This window comes from Phyllobates terribilis, unplaced genomic scaffold, assembly GCF_046119375.1.
Source record: "Phyllobates terribilis strain yellow unplaced genomic scaffold, ASM4611937v1 Scaffold_9__5_contigs__length_417890890, whole genome shotgun sequence".
Lineage (NCBI taxonomy): Eukaryota > Metazoa > Chordata > Amphibia > Anura > Dendrobatidae > Phyllobates > Phyllobates terribilis.
In genome coordinates this window covers 84,118,120-84,141,793 of record NW_027362769.1, presented here as the reverse complement: position 1 = coordinate 84,141,793, position 23,674 = coordinate 84,118,120, and the positions used below count along the sequence as shown (strand labels likewise).

The 23,674-nt window shown below is 43.1% G+C and overlaps 1 protein-coding gene across 15 annotated transcripts in view; it reads left to right on the top strand.

The window, feature by feature from the left end:
• Nucleotides 1-23,674, top strand: part of LRRFIP1 (LRR binding FLII interacting protein 1) — a 119,492-nt gene that overhangs the window by 44,003 nt on the left and 51,815 nt on the right. For 11 of the 15 annotated variants that reach the window (XM_073646676.1, XM_073646677.1, XM_073646670.1 and 8 more), the window contains exons 2-3: nucleotides 17,743-17,829; nucleotides 22,437-22,454. In XM_073646676.1, the coding sequence (XP_073502777.1) occupies nucleotides 17,743-17,829; nucleotides 22,437-22,454 (105 nt within the window). Of the gene's footprint in view, nucleotides 1-819; nucleotides 1,258-17,742; nucleotides 17,830-22,436; nucleotides 22,455-23,674 lie in introns of those variants that run through there. The other 4 variants (XM_073646672.1, XM_073646674.1, XM_073646663.1 and 1 more) reach the window with 3 other exon arrangements.

Below are 23,674 nucleotides of genomic sequence, written 5' to 3'. Positions count from 1 at the left end.
TGGAAGAGATTTTGGTAGTTTTCAGAGGATTTCCCATTTCCTGAATTTTGAAGCCTTTTGTTTTTACAGTGCCTGGTTTGGAGCAATTTTCCACCACACTGTGGTTCAAAACATATGAACAGCAAAGTGGTTTTACGATAAAACTGAACAAGGAGAATGTTTCAAGCATTTTTGAAGCAATTTCTCAGGCATTTTTTTAAGAGGCCTTGCTTCATAAAACCTTGGTGTGTACAAACACTCTAACATGCACACTGCACTCATTAAGGCTATGTTCACACATGTGTTTTTTTTCTGCAGCTAAATCTGCTGACAACTTGTAGACATGGAATTGTTTCCATCAGACAGTTTTTTTTTCCCCAAAACCTCTTCAAGTAAAAAAAAAAGGGAAACAAAACCCTCCTAGGATGAACAATAGAACTTTTCCCAGAGAAATGAATAGAAACATTTGTTTTTTTAAAGTGGTGATCCCTTCCAAAAAAAGTTATTCAAAGAACCCAGTGTGAACATAGTCTCATAGTGCCCACCTCAGTGTCCTCTCCCCTCAGCCTGCCCTGTGCATGTGGTGGGTGCAGCACACAGGTCGTCAGTGGCAGCCTGCCCTGTGCATGTGGTGGGTGCAGCACACAGGTCGTCAGTGGCAGCCTGCCCTGTGCATGTGGTGGGTGCAGCACACAGGTCGTCAGTGGCAGCCTGCCCTGTGCCTGTGGTGGGTGCAGCACACAGGTCGTCAGTGGCAGCCTGCCCGTGTGGAGGTGGCAGTCTCCAGCATTGCCGGGTGCAGCACACAGGTCGTCAGTGGCAGCCTGCCCGTGTGGAGGTGGCAGTCTCCAGCATTGCCGGGTGCAGCACACAGGTTGTCAGTGGCAGGAGCCTGTGCTGCCGCCCCGGGAGCTGTGCTGTGCTGTGCTGCTGTCGTCTCCAGTGTGAGGGGCGGGCGCACAGTCACACGGAGGAAATTGCCGCCTGTGCACAGTTCCTGCACCTCCCTGCACTGTGCGGCCGCCCGGGTCTCGGCTGACCTGTTACCTGTGCAGCCTGTGCGGCAGAGCCCGGCCTGCGGTGCGAGGAGGCAGCGAGTCACCTGTCCGCTCCTATGAGCGCTCCTGCCCGCTGAGAGAAGAGCCGCTCAGCCCCTCCACCTGCCCAGAGCCCGGGATTAGCAGCTGATCCCTGGGAGGCTTCTTACAAGGAGACAGCAGAGAGGACGTGGACATGCAGGACATCTCCGACTGCCTGAGCCCCGAGGCGCAGAATGTGGTAAGAGCCTGAGAGCAGCCATGACCCCCCTGCAGGGTCTGCCGCCCCCTAATAGGAGCCCAAAATATACCTGGAGGAGCCACTGCCCCCAGAAAGCCCCGTGTAGACCCTGCTAATCAGGAGGACGTTCTTACAGATCACACTGGTTGCTTTCTGATAACTTTCCAGCTGATGAATTCTCTACCACTTACATTTGTTATTTCCACTTATTATTATTATTATTATTATTAATATGGGAATGTCGCTGACTACAGTCTGCTCTGGTTTCTTGGTCACCGTCCCCTCCTCCTTACTCCCATGACTTTACTTTGCTGTGGTCTTGTGATTTTGGCACTTTCTTCGTCCTGTTTCCGCAGCGTCCGCTTGGAGTGTTGTCCTTATCCACCTGGGGGGGTTGTGTAAATGAATCCCCTTTTGTTAGATACTGCGATATTTCCTCTTAGCGCTTATTCACACGACCTGTTATTTCAAGGTTAAAAACATAGCTGCACTGCAGTGAATGAGACTTCTCGCGCACACGTTGCTTATTTTTTCCTTGCAGATTTGAGCCATCAAAGCTTCTTTTTCAAATCTGCAGCGTGGCAATTCTCTAAGCGTTTTTGCAGCGTTTTTCACCCTTCAAATTAATGTGGAAAAAATAAATAAATAAATAAAAAAGTTTCAGGAACGTGCGTTTTACTCAGTGGTTTTCCTGACAATATTCTGTTTTGTTTTGCAAAGAAAAATCTGCAATTACTCGATGTGTGCACATACCCTAACAGATGGTGGCTGCACACAGTCCTGGTGATCTGGGGGCAGGGGGTTCCTATGGAATCCTCATAATGGAGGATGTTGTAGTTTGCAGGGTGGGACATATCGCCGCTCCAACAGTAACAGTCATTTCAGGGGTTTTGCCCAGAGTCTCTCTTTTACTTCACTTTAATATATTTTTTACATGTTTTGTGGTTTCTGCTATAAGATCTTACTTCATAGTTTGAGTAACAGGAAATTGTGCCTGCAGCAATGTGCATGTACCGGATAAGCCGGCTCTGTGCTCGGCGCTGTACTTTTCTGCATGATGTGTCCTGTTCTCTTCCATAGATGTCTTACAGTTGACGCTATTTGTCTAGACCTCCACACGGAGGTCAGCGTCGATGCAGCCGGGAGATGACCGGCGCTAGCCGGTCATCTTCTGGCTGCTCGCAGCAGAAGGACCCCGACCGGCGACGCCGCTGACCTCCATGCTGCTACCGTCGGGAGATCAGCGGCTAGGGCCGCTGATCTCCCGACGGCATGTGTGAAGGGAGGACCGGGGAGCGGCGCCACTGGTCGGGATACTTCTGCTGCGAGCAGCCGGTCATCTCCCGGCTGCTCGCAGCGGAAGTACCCGCACAGGCAGCCCCGATCCTCACTAATACATTGGGGCGTTAATTTAAAGTAGTGCACAACCCATTTAAACACTGCTTCGCTGCTTAGTCGCGCCCGGTCGGCCGCATACATATTCTAGAATACCCGATGCGTTAGAATCGGGCCACCATCTAGTATATATATATTTCAGGGAAAAAAGACTTCAGGGGAAGAAAGGCTATGTTCAGATGCTGTTTTTGAATTTTTTTATTTTTTTTTGAGCAAGGTTTTGAAAACATGACTTGTATTTTGAGGCTGAATTTTTCATGGAATTTGATCTAAACTTCAGAAAAATCTGCAAAAAAAAAAACTTGTGTGGGGGCTGCGGTAAAGCTTCTAAAACCTTTTTAAAATCACTTGAGAACATTTATAACAAAGGAGCGTTCTCCATAATAGATTTTCCTTGAGAAATTTGTCAGATTTTTCTGCCTCTAAAAACCTCTGTGTTGTCCTAACCTTACTACTATTTGTCTGATGTAAAACCGTCCATAACATGGCACCACGCACGTGGCGTTACCTGTAATATAGTTTGTCATTAACTGTAGCAGTGCTGACTGCGTGTACCCACCACTGTAGTGCCCCAATAACACAACAGGCCTTTCTTCTCCATGGTCGTGTACTATTTCGTTCTTCTCAATCAGCTGCCACATCATTGTAGCTGTCACTTCATTTGCTAGTCTCTGGGTCAGAGTTTAGGAAAGGCAAATCAAAGAGATGGGGGGATTCGCAGATGCTTTGGGTATCGGTGCAGTGTGTAAAATAAATAAATAAAAATCCTGAACACCCTTCCAGAATCCTGAGCGCTTGTTCGGTTTGTGGGTGCAGCTTTTTCACAGCAGATTCAACCCCTTTAAATGAATCTACGTTGCGTGCCTACCGCCAGCCTAAATTGCGCATGTTCAAGATTTAAAGGAAGACGACATTTCCTTATAGTGTGGTCTGTTCTCTTTATTTTGCTGTATGTAGCTGTGTAGCCTGAGTTACGGGTGACGGCACACGTGTATAAAGCGTCTCTCGGCTGTAACCGGCTGGGTGGAGTACTGTTGGCAGAACTATTTAGTATTAGCTTCTATAAAATGACTGAATCATTGTAGAATCCTGACGAGGCTATTATTACTTTATAATAACTATGAAGCTAATGTAAAAGTAACATTCTGTATTTTTTAATCATCGTTACAGTATATCCATTAGAGGAAGCAGCTTGCCCTTAGTCATACTAGTTGTCAGTCAGGTTCATGCAGGTTTTTAACAATTGTCTGTGTAGTTACTTGTTTTGTCTGGTTTTCTGCCTATGCTAGGTTGCCATTACAGGGTATTGTATGTAGAGAGAAAAGATGAATATTAAGTAGCGAGGAAAAATATCCCAAATTTTCAGGTTCCACACAAGATCTTTTGGAGGCTAATACACAACTACAGCTACTTAAGGAAATGAGATTTCTTTTTGTAATGACAGATAATCAGTTCCATCAAACACACTTCTCACCTGTTCACAATGTCTGATCATTGAGGGTCTTGGCATCAGGACCCCCCACAACCACTAGAATGGGGGTCTCGATCCCTCATTCCTCTTCTCTTGGGTTGAGTTTGAATGGAGCGGCGAGGTCCCACTTGCACATATCCGATCCATTTACTGTATAGGACTGACAGATGGACATGCAGAACTAGTTCTTCTTTCAGGATAGGTAAATACTATTGTATCCAGTCTGGGCAATTATATGAGGGCTGAATACACCCAACACCACAGATCTATCCCGCCTTATGTGTTGTTCTCACGTGCAGGATGTGATGAGGTTTTCATCAGATCTGCTACCATTCTACATACAATGCTGGCGAATAAGTCATTTTGTACCCCTAAACATGCAGGATAAATAAATAAATTACAAAGCTTCTCATATACTTTGCAGTGTTAATCACGGACTGTACACTGATGCCATCCGTGTGCTGTACGTGTTTTTCACAGACCAATAGACTTGTATTGTCCCTTGTCATCCATGGTACCGGAATAAAACAGATATGTCTGTATAATAACACGGACATGTGAATAGTACCAGAGATTATAATGGATATGTGTTGTATCTGTGAAAAACACAGAACACGTACATGCAACACCGATGTGTGAATGAGGCTTAAGGCTGGGTTTAGACTGGGTTTAGACTGGGTTTCACTGCCTGAATGCTGAATGTAACGACTAGACCAATCATTGGTCTGTGCAAACTCAACAGCCTCATGAACTATGAGGTCGGGTTAGGAGACATGCTGTCAATTTGGTTATTGTGGTCCACATACGGACTGTGATATACAGAAGTCTGAACCCTTCCTAACTCATTCATTTACTGTTTTTCATGCACTTAAAAATTAGTACCCGTGTCACCATTGTTTGATCAGTATGTCATCGGTGATTTTCACACATGGATAAATAAAGTACAAAGCTTCTCCTATCCTTTGCAATGTTATATACGGACTGTACACTGATGCCATCTGTGTGCTGTACGTGGTTTTCACGGACCCATAGACTTGTATTGACCCTTGTCATCAGTGCTACCAGACAAAAAGCAGACCATATGTCTCCGTGGACATGTGAACAACCCCATAGACTATAATGGATACATGTTGTATCCGTGAAAATCACAGATAGAACACGTATGTGTGAATGAGGCCTAAGATGCAGGTCTAATCGTCACCATAGGCAAACACTGAAATAATGAGCATGATCTTATCACTTACCACTCTATATCAGCACATATAAAATGTATTACCCATAAGCTCATATTGTTTAGCTCATAAATCAGAATCTAGTCTGGTTATATTTGTATCTACCCCTCAGCCGTCTGTGGGTCTTTTTACAGTTACCTGCCAGTGAAGAGACAAATCGCTGCACATGTTAGGCCTCATTCATAGATAAAATACTCACCCAACATAGTCTGAGTCTGTTCACACATCCGTGGTTTTTTTTTTTCTTTTTTTTCAAACCGGAGATGTGTCCGTGTTGGATCCGAGTCACCGATGGAAAAACCAGAGTCCAAGAAAATCAGACAGCACACGGATGTGATCTGTGTGTAATCTGTGTGCCGTTTGTTTTGAATATTTTAATGGGTAGGAGAAGGTTGCTAATTTTTTTGACAAAAGCAAAAATCACTGATGAAACATGGACAGTAAAAACTGTTGCATAGGTAAAAATCTGATTCAAAACACTGATGAAGATCTGTCCTTTTATTTAATGTACGAGATTAAAAGGGACGTCTGATCGAGGCCTTAGGGTAAGTTCAGAAGTGCGGATTCTTTTGTCCGCGTGGACAACAGGTGAATGTAGCCTTACCAATTTTCCTCTGTATTCCATCTGCTTGGCTTCCCCGTAGTATTTTTGCCAGTGTGGCCTCCCCCTGGTATTTTTGCCTGCGTGGCTTCCCCCTGGTATTTTTGCCTGCGTGGCTTCCCCCTGGTATTTTTGCCTGCGTGGCTTCCCCCTGGTATTTTTGCCTGCGTGGCTTCCCCCTGGTATTTTTGCCTGCGTGGCGTCCCCGTAGTATTTTTGCCTGTGTGGCTTCCCCGTAGCATTTTTGCCTGTGTGGCTTCCCCGTAGCATTTTTGCCTGCGTGGCTTCCCCGTAGTATTTTTGCCTGCGTGGTTTCCCGTAGTATTTTTGCCTGTGTGGCGTCCCCGTAGTATTTTTGCCTGTGTGGCTTCCCCGTAGCATTTTTGCCTGCGTGGCTTCCCTATAGTATTTCTTGCCTGTGTGGCTTCCCCGTAGTATTTTTTGCCTGTGTGGCTTCTCCCTGGTATTTTTGCCTACGTTGCTTCCCCGTAGTATTTTTTGCCTGCGTGGCTTCCCCGTAGTATTTTTTGCCTGCGTGGCTTCCCCGTAGTATTTTTTGCCTGCGTGCCTTCTCCCTGGTATTTTTGCCTACGTGGCTTCCCCGTAGTATTTTTTGCCTGCGTGCCTTCTCCCTGGTATTTTTGCCTACGTGGCTTCCCCGTAGTATTTTTTGCCTGCGTGGCTTCCCCGTAGTATTTTTTGCCTGCGTGGCTTCCCCGTAGTATTTTTTGCCTGCGTTGCATCTGCAGTTTGTCCATGTCTGCATCTTTTTTTCCTTTTTTTGTGCACCCATAAACTTGAAGGGGAAAGTCTCATCTGAAATATGGGAGAGGATAGTGTCATCTATCAGCTCTATTGAATTACATTGGTCAGTGTGTTGTCTAAATTTTACATGGACAGCACACACCTCCTCCTTATAATGTGCTTGTCTGAACAAGCCCTTAGGCCAAGTGCAGATGAGAGCTGAACATATCAGGCCACTCCTGTCCGTGTGCAACTTTGTGCGCTTAGAGCGGACGGGTACAAGAACCGCCTGCTATTTACATGCACTTACATAGGCATCAGTTAATATAAACTAAATAAATGTGTGCTTGTAACAGAATGTTTCTCCATGATACTTGTGCTGACCTGGACTTAAGATGGGATTTTTTACTTCTAATCTAAATGTGTAAACTTGTTCTTGTGTGGATCCTTTCCTCCTTTGTATTTTTGGTGGAGAGGTGGACATCATGTGGCCAAGGCCAATGAAATAGTGGAACTTTCATATCTCCTCAGTTGTCTGACCTTTCTTTTTTTATAAATATGATGGATGTTGCACAGCTGTAACAGTTTCTACAAATGTGCTTGTATCATGTTGTTAAATAGCTTTCATGTGACATATTACCTGTGTGTGCTTCCTAAAATGTTGCAGGGGCACGTATTGGGGCCTAGCTACCAATAATACTGTACAACCGTCAGGATGGAAATGCAGTATGCTAGTGCTCACCAAATCTTTAAAGGAAATCTGTCAATCCCCCTAGGAGTTATCAGACCTCTATTATGGCCATACAGGTTATAGAAAAGTAAATCTATGCTTACCTGTATGGCCCATAGCAGAGGTTTGATTGCAGAGAAATGTGTTTTTATCCACTCTGTATTCCACAGGCTTGGCATCCCCCGGATGCCAAGAAATCCCCGCCTAACTGTTTATTATTCCCGGGAATCCCCCCCTATATGCTTAGTTACCATATTCTCCCCCTTCCCTCCACCCTACAGGGCCCTGTGACGTGCTCTGTGCTCCCTGACTCCCCGGGCATAGACAAAGCGCCGCTCACATAGAGCTCACATAGAGCGCGCTTTGCTTCATCCCGGCCCCATCTGCCTGTGCTCTGCGCCGCAGGGTTCTATTGCGCAGGAATAATAAACAGGAGGGGATTTCTTGGCGTCCGGGGGACACCAAGCCTGTGGAAAACGGAGTACATAAAAAGACTTTTCTCTGCAATCAGACCTCTACTATGGGCCATACAGGTATGTATAGATTTACTTTTATATCACCTGTATGCCCATAGTAGAGGTCTGATATCTCCCAGGGGGTGACAGATTCCCTTTAATGAGTTGCATGCTTCTGAAGAATGCTGCATGAAAGCAACACTCCATTGTTGGAACAGGGGACTTTATAAAGTTTCTTTATATTGTTCCAGTTTTTTTAGTGAAATTACAGTTAAATATTGATGTAAACTTTCACCATTGAGATACAATTCTGAGGAATTCAACCATGGCACAATGGTTCCTGCCATGTGGCAAGTGGAGAGCCTGGTGAACTGTGCATTTTCCATCCAGGCGTAGTTTATGTGGAAAGTTGGTGTGGAGACCGCAGTGTATGGTGCCCCTGTCAGTGTTGGTGAGTTGATGCAGTGGGTAAGAGGATCCAGCTGTCTGTATGTGGATCTGTTCACCATCAGAGCAGATTGTACCAGTCTCCAGAAACTGGATTAATAGTGTTTGGATTATGTGTGAAAATAATCTCCAAATGTTTTTAAACAAGATCTTGGCATGATTTGGGGTTGTCTATACAGGGCTTAGCCTTTCTATTGTACCAGGGTCATATTTAAGATTAATCTTAAATCAGAAAATATAAGTTCCTAATCATTGAGCTCCGATGTTGAACAGTGGCAACAGGTAGCGCTGGACCAGGGGAGAGTGAGTAAAGCTTGAGTTTGATATTTTAATCATTGCTGAGGAAGAAAAAACAGATGAAAGTGGACAGCCCCTTTTAAATAATGGTGTTAAAGAATCACTCCCACCAAACTTTTTATTGCCTAAAGCTGTGTAAGTGTGGTAATATACTCGGCTATCACCATCTTCCCCAGTTTGTAATGCCGCTCTGGTCCTCTTCTACGTCACGTGGCGGCTCACACTGCGGTCTATGTGTAAGTAGGAAGTCACTTTATAATGCAAGTCTGTAGAGTGTCAGGCCGAGGCTCCATCGACTACTTTGTAAAACAGACTTTTGGCTCACACACAGGCCCCGGAATCATCGATATATATATATATATATATATATTTTTTTTCCCCCGCTTGTATTGATGAGGTGGAGTCGGACAAGTGACATGTAGCTACATGCGCTACGCCAATGATTACTCCGAATTATTACTCCAGTCAGGTATTGTAGTGAGATTTCTGGCATATACATAGCCACAGCTCGTCATTCCCCCCTACCCGCTGCGCCCATTTCGATCGAGCTGGGAAAAACTGGTGGGAAAATGGCAGAAGTTGCAAAATTTTGGCACCACTCTGATTTGCAACAAAATTTTGTGACTTTTTCAAAGCTTGTGCTCACTGCACTTTCTTAGCGTAAAAGCTTTGATAATTCGGGGCCGTAGAGCACAGTGTGATCCCACAAGGCAAAATAGCTGTCACGTAAGAGAAGATGACTGGAGCAGTGCTGGAAACTGGGGAAGATGGCCATCGAAGAGTATATTACCACGCACAATACTACATCTACATTTACTCAGGTTTAGGAAGCAAAAAGTTTGGTGGGAGTGCGTTTTTTAAGAAGCATTCAAGCCAGATAGTGGCCAGAACAAACCTATTTCTACCTGGGGGCGTATGGTAAAGTATACACTGGCATATACTATCAGCTAAGTGCAGGAACGGAGTGGGCACTTTGCCTTACCCAGCTTCTGCAGAAAGTTTCAGCTGGAAACTTTTGCTTTGTTGGTTTCTATATGCTGTACCAAGCAGGGGTCACCTCTCCGTGCCGAAGATCCAAACAGCCTTAAAGGAGTTGTTTTACTTTGCTTATGAATGCACCTAGTCTTACACAACTTTTGCCGAAATAGTTAGAACTGAATAGTTGAAAAGAATTCTGATTGCTGGACGGAATAGGAAAGCTGAGGACTTGCTATATATGTACTACTCTTTAAGTAGTAGTCCTGCATACATAACATATACGGTAATTACTGCAGCAATGAAATGGAAAAGGTTTATCCCTTCCCATTGTGCTTTCTGTTAGGGGTAGCCGCGGTTATTCTGAGGTTTCCTGTGTTAGTAAAATGTGTATGTTAATTTAGTTGTCTTCCTTCCTATGGGTTGTTATACGAGCCATCAGGGGCGTCTCCGGCCGCACGTCTTCCTTCTCAATTTAACCTTTTAGAGAGATCCATTCTTAGGCCACGGCCCCCTATCAGTATTTGGTCAGTATTCTGTCAGTATTTTTTCTCAGGAGTGGGAGACAAAACCAGGAGTGGGTGATAAATGTAGAATTGGTGACTTGTTTCTATTATACCTTTTCTCTGATTGTTTCTCACCTGGTTTTATCTTCCACTCCTGAGAAACAATACTGACTGAATACTGATAGTGGGGCCGTGGCCTTAATTGTAAGATCTATGAAAGCCTAATGAAGCGAATGAATGCACAAGGTGAATCCTCCTTGTGGTGATTCGACATGTCAAAGGTTCACTTTTAAAACTGGCACAAAAATCATTCACAAATTAAAATATATTGAGGAATCCCAACACCTGTGTTAAAGGGAATCTGTCACCACTTTGGAGGTATCAGACCTCTACTATGGCCATACAGGGTATAGAAAAGTAAATCTATACATTCCTGTATGACCCATAGTAGAGGTTTGATTGCAGAGAAATGTGTTTTTATAAACCCTGTTTTGCACATGCTTGGCATCCCCCGGACTCCAAGAAATCCCCTCCTAACTGTTTATTGTTCCCCGAAATCCCCGTACGCAAGGGAAATGACAGTGACTCCCTGGCGCCTGCGCAATTGAAACCTGCGGCGCAGAGCACAGAGAGACGGGGCCGGGGTGAAGCAAAGCGCGCTCTATGTGAGCTCTATGTGAGCGGTGCTTTGTCTATGCCCGGGAAGTCAGGGAGCACAGAGCACGTCACAGGGCCCTGTGACGTGCAGGGGAGGTGGGGGGAAAATGATAATTAAGCATATAGGCGGGGATTTGGGGGAATAATAAACAGTTAGGAGGGGATTTCTTGGCGTCCGGCAGACGACAAGCCTGTGCAAAGCGGAGTTTATAAAAACACATTTCTCTGCAATCAGACCTCTTCTATGGGCCATACAGGTAAGTATAGATTTACTTTTCTATACCCTGTATGGCCATAGTGGAGGTCTGATAACTCCCAGGGGGTGACAGATTCCCTTTAAGGCTATGTTCACACAGGGCAGGTTTTCTGCAGAAACACGCTGAGAGTTTGCATTAGGGCTCACTCACACCAGCGTTTTTATTAGATGAGTGCTATCAGTTTTTTTCTTTTTTTTTTATCGGCTAGCACTCGGACCAGTGTTGTTCAATGGGGTAGTAGTGATGTCTGATTTTTTTTTTTCTTGTTTTTTTTATTCACTGACAGAATCTGCATGCTGCAATTTCACTTTGAAATCAGAGGACACTCACCTTTTCAAGTCTATGAGTGCGTGAAAAACATTGGGCTGCGCTCGGATGATATCCGAGCGCAGTCTTAATTTCTACAGACTCACAAAATTGAGAAATGTTGTTCTCCGTCTTCTGGCAATGTTCTCCAATTCTCACATCCAAGAGAATCAGATCACATTATGCTGACGTTCTGACCAAACTCTGACCAGAGTGTTATTTGTCAGAGTGAGAATCTACAGCCGTGTGACTGTAGCCTTAAAATCAGATTTGGTTTTGGTACAGATTTGACTGCAGATTTCACTTTTTGAATTTACAAGGATGAAATCTGCACCTGCAGAATGGAGTACAGGCTCTACCATGTCATTAGAATGAACTTGATATTTGTTCCAATAAGGTGGCCTTACACATTGGAATAATGTCACCTGAATCCAACAATTTCCATAGAACAGGATCACAAACTAATATGAAGCCGTTCCTAATTTTGTAGCCATGTGAAAGTGGTTTTGGCACGGTCATGGGTGCCCAAGGCTCTAGAAGTGTATCTAGGTTTTCTGGACCCTGGGGCAAGAATTCTGTTTGGCTTCTCCCTCCACCTTCCAAGCACATATGCAATTTGCACACTTAGTCACGTGCCGACTAGCTGCTCTCCTTATATCTCTCAATGTTCAGTGAGAAACTGAGAGAAGCAGGAAGAGAAGCTCTTTGTCACGTGGCCGTAAGATTGAAAATTGCATATGAGTGAAGTGGCCATATGAAAACCTGCAGGCAGAGCTGAATCCTGACAGTGAGTATATTGCACAGTTAGGATTGGCTACAGGGCTTCATTTTATAATTGAAGAGCTTATCCAGGTTTGAGATGAAAGTCTGCAGTCTCTCTGTGACTGCAAGTGTCACACACCGTGTGGGAAAGACTAAGTGCAACATGAAGGGATGAGGGGAAGGAAGCCCAGACACTAGGGAAAGAGGGAGTGGAGACCCCTAGGCTGATCTAATAACACCCTGCCTACCCTACCTTCCCTATATTGGTTCCACACCAATCGCCAAGCATGAAACCTAAGCCCTGTGTATCCCTAGAGCTAGTCCCTTGATAGGGAGGAGGAGGTGAGCGCTGGTCAGTCCCCACTATAAACTAAAGACAACCAGGGAGACAAACGAAGGGGGAAAACTTAGCTTGAGCCGATAGCAGAGAGATAACACCAAGCGTCCTCCAAGGGCACCAGAGAGGAAGCTAGCCGACTGCAAAAGCTCCAAGTCTTCACAAGGGAAAATGTGAATATCACCAGCGACTCCCTGCAGCAGACTGAGAGTTTATAAACACCCAGACCAGGGTGTCAATCAGAGCAGCATGGAGGTTGCCGCTGGGTCCAAAAGTGAGAAGGATTAAGAAGACGTCTACAATGCCAAACGCAGCACTGACCTTCTGCAGACAGATGCACAGCGACTGTCTGTCACATCTGACACACCCGTGACAGCAAGCTTCTGAATTCTCACAGCGCATGCACTGCACGCTTTTAGGATTCTCCCTTGCCGGTGGAAAGAGTAGACGGTCATATGAGCACAAGTATGCGATTTGTGTACTTCTGGCCACATTCCGACTAGACGTGTCCGGCCTCGCTCAATTCATTTTCATTGAGTGAGGCCACGCATGTCTAGTCAGCACGTGACGGCATGTATGTAAATAGCCAGCACGAGAGAATCCTGACAGCGTGCAGTGCGCACTGTGAGAATTCAGAAGTCTGCAGTCACATAGAATGACTGCAGACTCATCACACACTTGGACAACCCCTTTAATGCTCCTAACATAAATAAAAATATCAGCATTTGTCAGTATCGCAAAAAAAAACATTTACATCCAGGTACCTGATAGATGACGTTGTCTCTGGAGTCGCTCTCTTTCTTTTCTTCTTCATCTTGTCCAGACTCCATGATGACTTTTCTCATCCACAGCTCGTCTCCGCAGACTTCCATCTTCTCCAGTATTCTGCAGGACACCCCTACACTAAGCCTTTAAAGATAGCAGTGTCATTATAATGCTCGTGAATAAAAATATCTGCCCTACGCTGAGCCGCTGAATAAATAATTGCCCCTCGCTGTATTCCCTGCACAAAATATATCTCCAAACTGCCTACTCACACATCCACCCACCCCCAACTGTGTCTGTACCCATCCCATCACCCTTGCTCCCAATACGATGTCCGCACGGCTCATTCTATGATAGGTGTCCATACAGACAGTGCACCGTTTTCTACGTTGCGGGATAAGTAGCCACCCACCACATGTCCATGCTGATGCCTTTCCACCATTGAAAGCTCCTACAAAGGGCTAAAGAGCATCAGAGTTGGAGCATTGAGCACCTGAGGGAGGTAGTAGGTAGCCTGGTCTAATAAATCACATTTTCTTTCACCACATTCGTTCGTTATGTGGATGGCTGGGTGCGTGTGCGACCTTTATTTGGAGAACAGATGACACCATGTTGTACCCTGGTTAGTGGTTACCTTTATTCATTTTCAGACACTCTGATAAACATTTTGCACATTGATCCAACTTTCGTATTTTTTTTTCTTTTCGGCGTGTCCCTGTTAGGTTTCTTTTTACTCGTCCGTGTGACACATCCTAGTGCTGTCCATCTTCTCTCAGACAGCGCACTGACCCATAAACTTTTATTAATCCACAGGACTGCTAGTTTGACCACGCCCCCTCCTGTGATAAGCAGCTCACTGTTGATAGACAATGTGCATAGAGAGCCTGGTGTGGGCGGGAGAAGCTTTCTCAGCTCTGCTTCACGCTACATCTAAGTGATACATCACTGGATTCAGGGTCTCTTCCTACATTATGTTGCTCTCAGATGAGGTAGCAAAAACCTGCTGAGAGATTCCCTTTAACGTAGCATTTAGGAATCAAATGAACTATATTTTAAAAAAAATGTACATAGCCTTTAAGGGAGTATAGGGAGAGTTAGCCGACAGTTATCAAGTATATACAGTACAGACCAAAAGTTTGGACACACCTCATTTAAAGATTTTTCTGTATTTTCATGACTATGAAAATTGTACATTCACACTGAAGGCATCAAAACTATGAATTAACACATGTGGAATTATATACTTAACAAAAAAGTGTGAAACAACTGAAAATATGTCTTATATTCAAGGTTCTTCAAAGTAGCCGCCTTTTGCTTTGATGACTGCTTTGCACACTCTTGGCATTCTCTTGATGTGTTAATTCATAGTTTTGATGCCTTCAGTGTGAATGTACAATTTTCATAGTCATGAAAATACAGAAACTTCTTTAAGTGAGAAGGTGTGTCCAAACTTTTGGTCTGTACTGTATGTCAGGTTTAGTTTTCTGCTTTTGTGGTAGAAAGATGCTTGGATCACAGACAGCTGCAATAATCCAGAAAGCAGCCACAGGACAGTGTGATAATAATGGGTTTGGCATTGAAAATCCACAATTGTAAAACTTACTGGTCAGATTTCTACCACAATATTCGTGTATATACTTCTCTTTCATAAAGCGTTGCATGAATGTAAAAATACAACTTTCATGTATAATGTGGAAAGCTCTTTAGGATGTAATACTATTAACAAAGCAAAGCAAACAGCGCCACAAATTCCTTGTTGAGTGAAGTGAGAAGCTAGGGGCCTCCCTGTATGTGTCTATAATTGTGTTATGTCTCTGCTATTCTCTGTACGTGCTCCGTGATGGGTCCCCTTGGTAAACTTTGCTGTAAAATATTAAAGCAGATTCGTTAGAAACTGTATAGATTGGTAATTGGATCTTTTCGGCCTGATGAAACTTGTGTGCTTACTTTGAAAATCCTTGTCCGAATGGCTGTAAAATCCTTATGAAAATAAAATTTCCACTGTTCAGTACAAGCTTCACCCGTTAGACCTAAGATACACACTGACGTTTTGTAGCACTAATGATTTATTTTAACTAAGTGGCAGCTGCAGTCCTCTCAATCTCATACCACTCAATGTATTGCTTTAGACTGTAGCTACTGTATATAGTTAAAATCAATCAGTAAGCACCGCATAATGGTGCAGTGCAGCCCTTGCCTTAGACTGGGCACAGACTAGATTGGACTCATGAAATGGTCAATATCAGGATTGGATAACCATTCAGACATGTATTTTCAAAGTAAGTACATCCTCCTCCTCAGGTCTAAGGGATTGGTTTGGAAATGTATGCTGTTTTTAATGTGAAATTTGGAGACCGATCTGATTGAAGCTCTTTACCTTCCGGGGGAGACAGGTTATTGGTGCATAGTACTGGGATATGTGGGATTCTTTATTCTGTGTTATGTTAGCAGGCAGCCTGCACACTCCTGAACCTATGTGTGCCTCTCATTTGCACACAAAATTGGTTCCTAATTTGGTCCATTATAAGGTTACGTTCACACAACCATACTTTCGATCCGCTTGTGGAAAAAAATTGACCTCACGCAGGCAGGCCTCGGACCAATATTATTCAGTTAGACTGTTTTTTTTCACTGGTAACAAAAGTCTGCATGAAATAAATTGCAGCATGCACTAGTCTCTTCCGTATTTTTCAGATGAGACTCGCCTATTTAAGTCTATGGGTGTGGGAAAAAAATATAAGCCAAACAGGCAAACTGTATAGCATTTTATATGGATACATTGCAATTGTTAGTCTGTCACCACAAAATGACTGTTCAAACCAGGTACAGGCGCTTGGTGCACAAATGATGAGGCCAAACATTTAAATACACCTTCTAAATAAAAAAGACTTGGGGTCCCCCCTATTTTTAATAGCCAGCTAAGGCAAAGCAGACAGCTGGGGGCTGATATTATTAGGCTGGGAAGGTCCATGGATATTCCCTTCACAACCTAATAAGACCAGCCTTCAGCCACCCTAGAAATGGCGCAACCATTGGATGCGCCAATTCTGGCACTTAGCCTCGGCTTTTCCTGATTGTCCTGGTGCGGTGGCAATCGGGGTAATAGTTTTGGGTTGATGTCATCTGTGTAATGTCAGCTGGCATCAAGCCAAGGTGTTAATAATGGAGAGATGTCGATCAGATACCCCATTACTAACCTCATATTTAAAAATAAAAGGACACACACAGGAAAAAAAAGTTTATTTGAATAAAGACTACCCACACATTCCCTGGTTCACCCATTTATTAAAAAATCATCCTAGCAGCTTTGGCGTAATCCATTGTGGTTCCCACGACGACCAGCGATGATTCTCTCCTGCAACCTATGGAGCGTCGTTCTGAGAAGGACACTTCATAGGTTACTCGCGGTCATGTCTCATGAGTGTTGATGTCAATAACATCATCGCCCGTGAGACATGACGGCGAGTGACCTACGCAGCCTAGAGAACAGGATAATAAGACCAGCTCACAGCTGTCTGCTTTCCCTTGGCTGGTTATTAAAAATATTTTTCATATTTTTCATTTATTAATAAGTACAGTAAACTACCCACGCCAGGCACTGCTCCACTCCTCCACTTGGATCTCTGCCTCTTGGTTCAAGATTATTGTTTTTTATATATCTTTTTATTCTATGTTATTTTAAGTAATTTCCCTATCCACATTTGTTGCAGGGCAGTTGTCCTGCTCTTGTCCCCATTTTGCTTCCTTTTACAGCCTCATAGCCCTTAATACAACCATTTTACAGCACCAAAGTTCGGGACCCCATTGGCTTCTATGGGGTTTGTGTTTGGGGTCGAATTCTGGTACCCGAACCGAACTTTGGACTCAAGTTCGGCCGAACCTGAACTTCCACAGGTCTGCTCATCCCTACTGCTGATGTGTAAAACGAAATGACAATCCAGATGAAAAATCATGTGTGTTTTGTGGATGAAAATCAGACATTTTTTTGTTATATCTGAACAATGAGTCCTTCTTCAGGTTTTACGTGTGTTGTTGGTTTTTTGGGGATACATTCCAAAATTGTATTCACACATGCCATTTTGCAATTTGGTTCCAATTTTGCTGTTTTTTTAAGAATGTTATTACGTTTTATGTTTAATGTTACTTGTAGCAAAAAAGGCATAAAAATGTGAATAAATCTTTATCTGCATCTGGACCATATCATTCTTGCGAAAAACAGAAGCAGGTCCCGTGATAAACTTGGCCTTCTCACAAGATAACAGCTGATTAGCAAATTCTAAACACAAGCCATGATATTTCTTATAGATTAGGTAGGTAATGTTCTCACTTTATCTTTATTTAGACATTAGTGTTCTGTGTATGTTCTTGTTATACCTGCCTTATGTACTGTGATACAATGGCACTGTGTGTATATAATAACTGAAGGACACTAAAACCAGTTCTAGGAGAATCAATATGGACAGTAGACTAATTACTGTTGTTACATCTTTTTGTGTTTCATGCCAAAAATATTGTGTATTAAGTTTTCTTATGTTCATGGTTTCGCAGGCAGAGGCGCGGTTGGCGGCCAAGCGAGCGGCGCGAGCTGAAGCCCGAGAGATTCGTATGAAGGAATTGGAAAGGCAGCAGAAAGAGGTAATAATATATCATAATATAAAACCCATGATAGGGCTGTAGGCAATAAGAACTATAAGGAACTTCAAACTAAAAAGACTAGGTGTCTTATACCTGTAATGTTCTATGTGAATAGTGTATGCTTTCATGTTCTTATAAGATAATGACTCAATGGACATTGCTATTCACTTAATGAAACTTTCCATAGTAGTCGCAAACATTGGGTATAGATTTGAGTATATATTTTGTCCATAAATGCCTGAACTAGAGGATATTGTGCATGGTCAGTTCTGATCTTCCTGAAATGAGGCTAAATATGTTATTGATAATTATATAGTGTACACTGGAGTGGTATACCTAGAATAAAATACAGTACATCATTACTAAAGTGAATCCCCATATGTCCAACAGCATGTAATAATAAGTTTGGGTGGTGCAGCTAACTATGGGACAGCTGCAGTGTTGGATTTGAACAAACCCATCAGTCCCCCTCTCCGTAAGATAATATACTGGCAGTTGTCTTGTTGATGGATCATAGTCCTCCTACCTCTCAGCCAACTTAAGTGTACATGATTTAAGGAAGCCCATGCAAATAGTGGTGAGCAGGACACTCATTTGGCTGTTAGATAGCTCATATTAGAGGAAATGTCACACATTTTATTTCATTGCTCAAGAAGATTGCAACGTTTTCCCTGACTCATGGAATTCCAAATAGCATATTCCTCATTGACATAAGTGTCACGCTCTATGGTTTTTCACCCTTTTTAGCTGGCCATGGTCATAATGTGCAATCCCGACCATGTTAACCCAGATTGTTTATGATTCACCAACCATCTAAAGCAGGGAAGTCAAACTGAAACATGCAGAGGACCAAAATGAAAAACTTGGGCAAAGTCGCAGGCCAACTTGTATACAGAATAATGGGCCCTACATAGTCCTCCATGCAGAATAATAGGCCCCACATAGTCCTCCATGCAGAATAATGGGCCCCACGTAGTCTTTTCTCCATACAGAATAATGGGCCCCACATAGTCCTCTATACAGAATAATGGGCCCCACATAGTCCTCAATACAGAATAATGGCCCCACATAGGGGTGGTGGTTCTGGTGTCGCAGGCCAATGTCTAGGACTTGCTGTAAAATTTTGTAGAACTTTCTAAATGCCATGCTTCTTTAGATATTTCAGTGCTTCTTCATGATGTTGATGGCAAATACTGGAATGTTCCTGCTTTATGCTTACATGTCTCTTCTGAAGTAGTCCTCTACCTCTATACAGCCTACCAGAAACACTTAAGGACTAGGGAGAAGGCTTTTAAGTGACATTAAGTATAAAACAAAATGTGGTGAATGGCATAAATCAACAAGAAATTCTTTCAAGTACTTAATACTGAAGTGAGAGCACCATGTAAAAAATGAACTCAACAAACCTGCAGTAGGAAAGTTGAAAGTTCCATTAGTTTTCTACTTTTTACATATGAGGCTTTCAGTCCTTAAAGGTTTCGTCCATTCAAAATGGGGAAAAATAGACTTGACTGCAGGTAGTGTAAATGTGTCTATCTGTTGGTCGAAATTTAGAGTCCACCATACACAATATCACTAGATGGATGGCTGATCCCAATGAAATTAGCGGTTTGGTTGACAATTCCCGTATCTAGTGTGTATAGGGGCCTTATGGAGCACTTTTATAATTTCCATACTTTCTGAATTAGTTGTTACAGATAATGTATGTAATCTGCAGTGCATCTCATTCTCAGCTACTGGACCATGAGACTTGAGACAAATCCGTATGGCATATCAAAAGATGGCATTGACGGACGCCAAGTTCCTTTATTGGCTACTGGAAAGAATGAAGTGCTGCACTTTTCAGAGACATAATGGTTCTCTAGAAAGTGAAGCAAAGAAATGCCAAAATGGCACAACACTGTGACAAATGTAACAATGACCATCAGAGAGCGTCCTTCTCTGGCATTATCTTCTGACACCCAAATGCAAGTCCATGGGAAAACAGAGCCGCCAGATGCAAGATTAACCCAGGATAGGAGCTGCTCAAATATAGAAAAGCATTACTGTGTATTTAGTTTTATTCAATATGGTTCCCAATGCTATCCAAAAATAATTCTCTCTTGCACACTCTGGGTGTGCACTGCAGGAAATTTCAGGCGCCCATGTCGGAATATCCAATTCATGGGTCATCAATGCAATTTTACAGCTAGGTTTTGGAATAAGTCGGTAAAGAAAAAAAGTTTGACGTTGTTTCTCTTCTGCCCTACTCAGAAGAGTAATGATAGCATCCAATTTCAGATACAGAAGCAGCAGCATTTGCCGAATGCTCATAAATGTGTTAAAGGGAATCTGTCAACGGGTTTTTGCTTTGTAATCAGAGGACAGTAACAGCTGAGAAACAGCGATGTCCCTTATTAGGCTGTGTGCTGTTGTTTCCATACAATGAAGAACTTATCACCAGGAGATTATCACTGCCTAGACTACAGCTTGCGTGAACCCAGGTCCAAACATGCCCACTCCTCTAGTTATCAGCTTTCTGTTAATGGACAATTTACATAGAGAGCCTGGTGAGGGCGGGGGCAGATTTTTGAACTCTGATAGTGTCACAACTGCTGCACCCAGTAAACTAAGTGATCCGTCGTTGAATTCAGGGTCTCATTGCCTACATTATGCTGCTCTCAGATGAGGTAGCTAAAACCTGCTGACAGATTCCCTTTAAGGGTCGAAAGTTTCTCACTTTTGTATCAGTTGTAGCAGAATAAAGGCAATCCACTGGATGCAGTCTCTAATCTTTTTGAACCCGTTTTTTGCCATGCCTGCATCAATATGGCATGACTTATAGTAGCACTATTAGCAACTATTATGCCCCATGGCTGAATTGTTGGGCAACATATCCCTATACACATTGGGATCTATTGCAGACATCTGCCAGAAATTTGTTAGGAGCTTTTTCCAGCTGTTACATCACATTGAGGTCATTAATGTGAATGAACAGGGCCTCCTCGGACACAAGTTGCGATTTTTCATCTGACAACCCCTCCCATACAGACCAGCTTAAGTGATTAGCTGAATCCCTGCATACACATCTAGACAGGTAACTCTGCCCATACTTGTGTTTATCTCCTGCCTTAAGGTCAAGAACTGCTCTTTTACTATGACCTAAGTGCAGAGACCAGTCTGTGTTTAAAATTCACTATATGAACAGCATTGTAATATGTGGCCTATTAGGAGCAGTCGGTAAATTTTTCCTGCAAGGATACATTCTGCAGTTAGAATTGGAGTATTTGTCCTTTTTATCGGATCATGAAACCCTTATTACCAGCCCATAAACAGGAATGCTGCTAAGTATTTTATCATTGTGAGCGGATGCGTTGTAAATAAATTTAGTGGAAATAGCCTATTTGAGCTGAGCCACCAATCCTGCTCTTACGTCCCAAACTTTGGTTCGAGGCTCCGAGTAGTTACAGCTGCTCGGTGATATGGTTGAATCGCTCCCGTGTGTATGATTTGCGACTGTTTGACAGCTTTATTACATGTGAGGGATGTGTAAGAAATAGACATTCCTCACATGTAATAAAGCTGTCAAACAGTTGCAAATCATGCACAAGGGAGCGATTCAACCATATCACCGAGCAGCTGTAACTACTCGGTGCTCGACCCGAGCATACTCGGAACAGAACATACTCGCTCAACACTAATAATCTTATAAATGTGCCTTTGCTGTGTACTGTATAATGGCTGGGTCTCACCATGCAGGAACATGGTCTGATCATACCACAGCTCCTGGGCAGAGGGGAAGTAAGAGAGTATACAGACAGGACATCATGGGATCGCAGCTGATTCTTTTTTTTTTTTCCCTGCCTGTTTTTAAACAATGTTTTACCTCAAAGAAAGATCCCATACTGTAATGTCTGTATACTCTTTTGTCCTCCCCCCCTGCCCAGGAGCTGTGGTATGATCAGACCATGTTCCTGCACGGTCAGACACAGCCATTACACAGTACACAGCAGGGGCACATTTATAAGATTATCTCAGCACAGGGACATTTTATTTAAACATCCAATTGTGAATATTATTATTATTCCAAGATCTATTGATTAAAATGTATTTTAGTTTGTGGGAAAACCCTGTTAAGTCACAGACATGGTGGAGTATTCTAGGTATGTCATGTGCCAGCCTGACCTGGATTGTCCTCTAGATGCTGCCAATCCTTGTGAGTGTGTGAGGCTTAGGCTGCTCACCTCGTCCAGCCTTTGGCTTATATGTATAAATGTCTCGGCTTCTCTGCAGGGTTCCTGCACTCGCCAGTGTTCAATGAGAAGCTGTACTGTGCAAAGATGTAACCTATAACACAGTTTTTAACGCCAGGAAATCGGTTTATATAAGATTGTGACTTTATTTGACACTGAGAAATCTCGTTAACTTCACTGTTGGTGTAATGTGTAAGCTCATCTGATATAAGACACTGGAAACGCTGTGACGTTCTGTGAGTGATCAGCTAAGCCCTTATGTAATGGTGAGGTATTATCGCCACAGGAGCCTCTTCTCGCCGCTCTGTCATGTTGTATCTGCTTGCTATTTTTCTTCTCTCTTCTGATGGTCGCTTTCTCTTTATTTTTGTACAGATTTACCAGGTTCAGAAGGTAATGTTGTTGTGTGCAATTAATTCCTTGCATGGTTTTTGCTTCACTTATCTGTATGTCAAACTCTATTTGTTTCTATTTATTTTTGTTTTACCTACCTGGTTTTGGATCTTTGTAACCAGACTGGGCAATTTTTTGCATGATATTGGCCAAAGAATAACTTTAAAGGGGTATTCCCATCTCCATGATCCTATCCCAACATGTAGTAGGTGTAATAATATTAATATTAGCAAATACATCAATTAGAAATGTAGTATAGTTTTTCTGATTTGCTGTGTCTCTTTCCTCATGTGCAGGCATTGCAGGACCTTAGATATCCATGGTTACGACCACTGATATAGTGACAGTGGATACCTAAGGTCCTGCAATGCTCTGCACATGAGGAAAGAGACATAGCGAATCCAAAAAACTATGCTACATTTCTAATTGGAGGTATTTGCTAATATTATTATTATTATTATTACACCTACTACATATTGGGATAGGGATCTTGGAGATTGGATTTCCCCTTTAAACATCCATATTATGGCTACAATGCCTGAACCCTTGTAATTCTACTAAACCTTATTTACTTCACCATGGCTTTTATGATGACCTGAGTTTGGTTCAGTAAAATGCTTAAGGGGTGCGGTTTGGACACATAATATAGCCCCAATAGCAGGGTCCACTCTGGAATTCCTCTGTTCCTCTAACTTTCTATTAGAGGTTTTTCTGGCAGGTAAAAGAGAATCTGTCCGCAGGATTTCCCTTCCCCAAACTATATGTGCATGTAGCTCTTTTATAGATAAGTCTAGCAATACCTTTACATGACCTGTCCATTCCTCCATTACTGAGAAATCAGCTTTTTTGAATTGATATGCAAATGAGGCTGAAGAGCTATTTGTAGATCTGACGCCTCTGTCACTCCAGCTCTATTCCTCACCCAGCTTCGTCTCCTCCTCCTTGACTGACGACTCCGTAGCCTCTATGCTGTGTGGCTTCAAGCAATCAGTCAAGTAGGAGGAGGCAGCGCTAGGCTGGGAACAGAGCTGGAGTGACAGAGGCTTCCGATGTATCATAGTCCTTCCGGCTCATTTGCATATCAATTCAAACCATGATTTTCATCAATGGAGGAACAGTCCACCATGTAAAGGTATTGCTGGATTTGTCTTTGAAAGAGCCACAGCCACAGATACATAATTTGGATGGTGAAATCCTGCTGACAGGATCCCTGTAGTTTG